Source organism: Bison bison, unplaced genomic scaffold, assembly GCF_000754665.1.
Source record: "Bison bison bison isolate TAMUID 2011002044 unplaced genomic scaffold, Bison_UMD1.0 scf7180017864181, whole genome shotgun sequence".
In the NCBI taxonomy this organism is placed as follows: Eukaryota; Metazoa; Chordata; class Mammalia; order Artiodactyla; family Bovidae; genus Bison; species Bison bison.
Genome location: NW_011494753.1, coordinates 5238659 through 5244212, shown reverse-complemented (window position 1 = coordinate 5244212; position 5554 = coordinate 5238659). Strand labels below are relative to the sequence as shown.

The 5554-nt window shown below is 46.1% G+C and overlaps 1 protein-coding gene across 1 annotated transcript in view; it reads right to left on the bottom strand.

Moving 5' to 3' along the window:
- ADAMTS7 (ADAM metallopeptidase with thrombospondin type 1 motif, 7) overlaps positions 1-5554 on the bottom strand; it is a 77502-nt gene that overhangs the window by 56663 nt on the left and 15285 nt on the right. Inside the window, exon 5 of the mRNA XM_010843403.1 lies at positions 8-130. Within this exon, the coding sequence (XP_010841705.1) occupies positions 8-130 (123 nt within the window). The remainder of the gene's footprint in view (positions 1-7; positions 131-5554) is intronic.

The window sequence follows — 5554 nt, the reverse complement described above, 5'->3', positions numbered from 1 at the left end:
CTGGGGCGGGCGGACAAGTCCCTCTTGCGCAGCGCGCGGGGCCACAGCTCGTAGGACAGGAAGGAGCCCCCCGAATCCACACGCACCGGGTGCACAATGTCCAGCGCCGCCCGGCCATCAGCGGCGTGCCCTGCAGGGAGAAGAGCCGAGACGGAGTGGGCAGCGGCCGAGGGGGCGCTGAGGTCCGAGTGCCGGGATTCAAACACCCACCACCTGTGCTGTTTCACCGCTCCGTGCCTCGCAGTCTCCACCCAGGTGATCGCAATAACCTCTTCACAAGTCTCCCTGCTTCCGTTAGTGACCATCTCGGGTCCCTCTCCCCCAGTATGATTAGCTTTCCACGTGGTAGTCCTAGGGACTCGTTCCAGAGCTGTCAGATCCATAGCCTTTCTCTGCTCAAAACCCTGCAGTGGCTCCCAGCTCACACACAGCAGCAAACTGTTCTAGCGATGGCCAGGGACGACCGATCTCATCTCTGCTACACCTCCCGAATTCCCTCCATTCGGCCACTGGCCTCCTTGCTGCCCCTGCCTCCGGATTTTGCTTTCTTGTTCCCTCCACCTGAACACGCTTCCCTGTTTCCCACATGACAATAAAGCACTCACTTCCTTCAGGTCCTTCCCCAAAGCTTACTCACTTCTTTTTAAAATTGCAACTCCCCGCCTCTCCCTATCCCCCCTTCCCTGCTTTATTTTTCCCCATAGCACGTCTCACATACTGTATCACTTAACATCTGCATTCTTTTTTCTATTTTTCTTTCTCCATCTCCTCCCAGTGTGAACTCTGAGAGGGCAAGAATCTTTAGTCTTTGTTGAAGATTTTAAGTGTTCAAGAATGTCTGGAAACTAGTAGTTTCTCAGTAAGTATTTGTGTAAAATCTGTAGAAAGGGGATGGTAACTTGCACTTTGGGGGCTGAAGATTAAATGAACTGATTTACTCCACATATAGTAGCGCCTGGCCCACTGAATACGATGAATACGACTGAATATGATGGCAATTATGATTATTAGATTATTATTGGCCTGATGGATTTTTTAAAGTGCCTGATGGTTCTTCTGCACACATCTCCAGGCCTCCTGAGATGGGGAGTCAGAGAAGGACCACCCAGGTAGGGCTCCCTGGCCCCTCATCACTACCATTTCAACCAAGCAGCTCTAGTTTATTTCTTTCACATTTGAGAGTTAAATGAAAAGATTCCAGGGCTGGAAAAATGTGCAGAATCCTCTCCTAGTCATTCTGTCTGCTTGATTTCCCAGTAAGTGTTGATTCTTGACCTTTTTCTGCCATGGACTCCTCAAAAAAATGTTTTTAAGTGTGTAAGATGAAATGTATAGGAATACCAAGGAAATTCACTATACTGAATTAAAGCTGTCAAAATAATTTAAAAAGTAGATGTGAAATGTGTTCCTTTCCTAATGCATTAAACAAGATCCAAAGGCAAGTTTAATAACTATGATGATTTCAAAGTAGTGAAGAGCATCAGCCTTATTTCAAGATACCTGCAACTGTGTTGAGATTTTAAAAAAAGAAGAAAAAGTTTTTTTTCTTGTCCCTCTTGGTAGCTTACCTCTCTCCTGAGAAACCTGTATGCAGGTCAAGAAGCAACAGTTAGAACCAGATATGGAATAGGGGTCTGGTTCAAACTCGAGAACGGAGTACATAAACACTGTATATTGTTACTCTATTTATTTAATGTCTAGGCAGAGTACATCATGCAAAATGCTGGGCTCGGTGAATCACAAGCTGGAATCAAGATTGTCAGGAGAAACAACAACCTCTGATATGCAGATGATACTACTCTAATGGCAGAAAGTGAAGAGGAACTAAAGAGCCTTTTGATGAGGGTGAAAGAGGAGAGTGAAAGAGCTGGCTTGAAACTCAACACTCAAAAAACTAAGATCATGGCATCTGGTCCCATCACTATATGGCAAATAGATGGCAGAAAAGTGGAAACAGTGACAGATTTTCTCTTCTTGGGCTCCAAAATCACTGTGGACTGCAGATGGTGACAGCAGTCATGAAATTAAAGGATGCTTGCTCCTTGGAAGAAAAGCCATGACAAACCTAGATAGTGTATTAAAAAGCAGAGACATCACTGCGTCCATTTAGTCAAAGCTATGGTTTTTCAGTAGTTATATACAGACATGACAGTTGGATCCTAAAGAAGGCTAAGCATTGAAGAATTGATACTTTCAAGTTGTGGTGCTGGAGAAGACTTGAGAGTCCCTTGGACAGCAAAGAGATCAAACCAATCAATCCTAAAGGAAATCAACTAGAATATTCACTAGAAGGACTGATGCTGAAGCTGAAGCTCCAATACTTTGGCCACTTGATGTGAAGTGCCAACTCACTGAAAAGACTCTGATGCTAGGAAAGATTAAAGGCAAAAGCAGAAGGGGGAGGCAGAGGATGAGATAGTTAGATAGCATCATCAACTCAATGAACATGAATTTGAGCAAACTCCACGAGATAGTGAAGGACAGGGAAGACTGGCATGCTACAGTCCATGGGGTCACAAAGAGTTGGACATGACTTAGCAACTGAACAACAATTGGTAGCTAAATCAGAGATGCTGCTAATACTATTGTGATTTGTTGCTAATATTTGTAATGGAAGGAAATACTGAATTTCACTTCAAGGTTAGAAAAATTAAAGATGTAATATAGTCCCATCCAAGTTCATGGATCCTCTGAATTCTACCCAGGTCCCTGTGGCTATGGATTCTAAGTTAGGACACCTGCAGGAGAGTCTCCAGATTGCTCCTGGAGAAAGCAGAGAGACATTCAGAGAGGTGCAGAGACTAGCCTAAAGGCACACAGAAAGAGTAATAAAGTCTCCCAAATGGTTTCAACCTCCCAGTAACGTCCTTCTTCATTCTCAGAGGTCTGTCTCTTGCTGGGTCTCAGTTTCTCCATTGCTAACATAAAAGCTATGACCACCCTAGACAGCATGTTAAAAAGCAGAGACATCACTTTGCCAACAAAGCCCATCTAGTCAAAGCTATGGTTTTTCCAGTAGTCATGTATGGATGTCAGAGTTGGACTATAAAGAAAGCTGAGTGCTGAAGAATTGATATTTTTGAACTGTGGTGTCGGAGAAGACTTGAGAGTCCCTTGGACTGAAAGGAGATCAAACCAGTCAATCCTAAAAGAAATCAGTTCCGAATATTCATTGAAAGGACTGATGCTGAAACTGAAGCTCCAATACTTTGGCCACCTGATGCGAAGAACTGACCCATTGGAAAAGACCCTGATGCTGGGAAAGATTGAAGGCAGGAGGAGAAAGGGGCAACAGAGGATAAGGTGGTTGGATGGCATCATCAACTCAATGGACATGAGTTTGAGCAAGCTCCAGGAGTTGGTGATGGACAGGGAAGCCTGGTGTGCTGCAGTCCGTGGGGTCACAAAGAGTCAGACATGACCAAGTGAACATGAATTGGACTCGATCAAAGTTTTCCAACTATTTTGACCACTAGACCTAGTCTTCAAAAGAAATCTCACATGGACACACACACAAAGAAGAGCAGCACTGCTGGGAGTGGGCAGCAACCCCAGGGCTCACGCTCTTGTTCTCTCTTTTCCTTCTCCACAGTTCCCAGGCCCTAAGGTGCAGGTAGGAAACTGGCCCATCTGAGGTTTGTCCCAGCCTCTGGTCCTGCCTAGCTCTGGGGCTTGTCCTGGCTTTATGCCCAGCTCTTGGGATCCTGGCTGCTCAAGACAAAGACTTCTCAAGGCCACAAGAATGCCTGAGTGCCCTGCAGCTGTCCTACAGAGCTCTCTGTGTGGCTGCTGCTGGGGTGGGAAAAGAAGCCAAGTCCAGCCTGAAGCTCCCTCCAGGCCAGGCTGCAAAAACTCAACTCACCCTCCAATCTGTCTCCTGCCAAACCACTTGAAGAGTGCGCTGCATGGTGTGACCCCCCGCACCCCCGCTGAGGACATCCCTCACTGCCCACAACTGCCCCAGTGGGCCAGCCATTAGGGCAGTCCTCTAAGAGCATTCTCCAAGAGGCAGGACACAGGGTGGGCTGGAGTGACTTGTTCAGTGACTTTAGGCAAATTTTCCTTGTCTCTGAGTTTCAGGAGGGCACAAGTGCAAGGATTTTCCAGACTTCTCGGATGAGAATTTGTTAAAAACAAGTTCTCAGGCCCTGTCCCAGACCCACTGAATCAGCATGTCCAGGAAATGGGACTGGGAAGCTGTGTTTTTACCAAAAGCCTCAAGGGATTGTGGTCATCAGGGAAGTTAGGAAATTCCTTACTGGACATAAACCTGGCTGAACATCAGAAGTACCTGGAAAGCTCTGAAAAACTGTAGCTGCCCAGGACCCAGCCCAGATATTCTGATTCCTTAGATCCAGGGCTCTGAGGCCCCAGAATCTGCAGTTTTCTAAACCTTCTGGGGATTCTGAAGTAACCATTTCAAGGCTGGCATTTGGAAGCCATTGGGCTGGATAGTTGAAGGAGACTTCTTGCTCTCTCATCCTCATAAGGGCATTTGGGAGGCCAACTCCACAACCATACCCTGCAGACTTGTTTTTTTTTTTTGTTTGTCAGTGTATTGATTAGGGGCAGGTAGTGGTTTGTTGGACTGGCAAAAATGTTGAACAGTATTTAATCAGTTGCCAGTGTTTTTTGTAAAAAAGAAAAAAAATCACATAATTTTGTACAAAAGTCTCAATTTTCAGCTTAAAGTCTTATCGTCCATCCATGTCAGGCCTAAATTCACACTTGTCAGAAGTGGCCCATTAGAGAGGGCCTGTGCTTTCCCATCTGCCTCAGTCTCCACCACTTCCTATGTGTTCTCAGCACTGTCGCTAAATATAGGTTGCCCTCAGCTTCACACTTGTGCTGTCTTTCATTCAGTAAAGAGCTGAATCTCTAACAACAACGGGAAAACAAGGGCTGGGCCAAGAGGCCCTATGATTCAAGAAAAATGTCTTCCCATCAGCCTCGTTACGTTACCTGCCTGGCCCATGGCGTTTGGTGTTGTGAGGGAGAGCTAAGTGCCCTAACATCCAGGAAAAAGTACAAGACACCATCCTAGCCCTGAGAATAAATGGGTGCAGGGCCCTCATGATCCTTACCCCTGGCACAGCGCTGGGAAAGTCCAAGAGAGGGCAGGGGACAGCCCAGAGATGTACGGGGATGAATAAGAGCTTTGTCAGAGGGGTGCATGTGACATGTCCCCTTGACATATGGGTACATATTTAAGCATGAGGATGAGGACAGCTTGGTGGTGGGCATCATGTGATAGACCACCAGAGAAATAGGAAGAAGTCAGATGAGGGGAACAAGCAATAAAAAGCTTGACCCAGGCACGTGTTTTGTAGAATGAGAGACAATGGAGTTAGAAAATAATGCAAAAGTGTGAGCGTTGAACACAGGTAGACCTGGGTTCAGGTGCCAACTTGGCTACTTAATAGTTGTGTGGCCTGGACAGTCACTTCATCTTACTGAGCCTCAGTTTCCTCATCTGCTCAGAGTATCCAAGTCAGAAAATTTAAGGAGGGTCATGGAGCAAATAGATGGAGAATAAGAAAACAGTTATACTCCA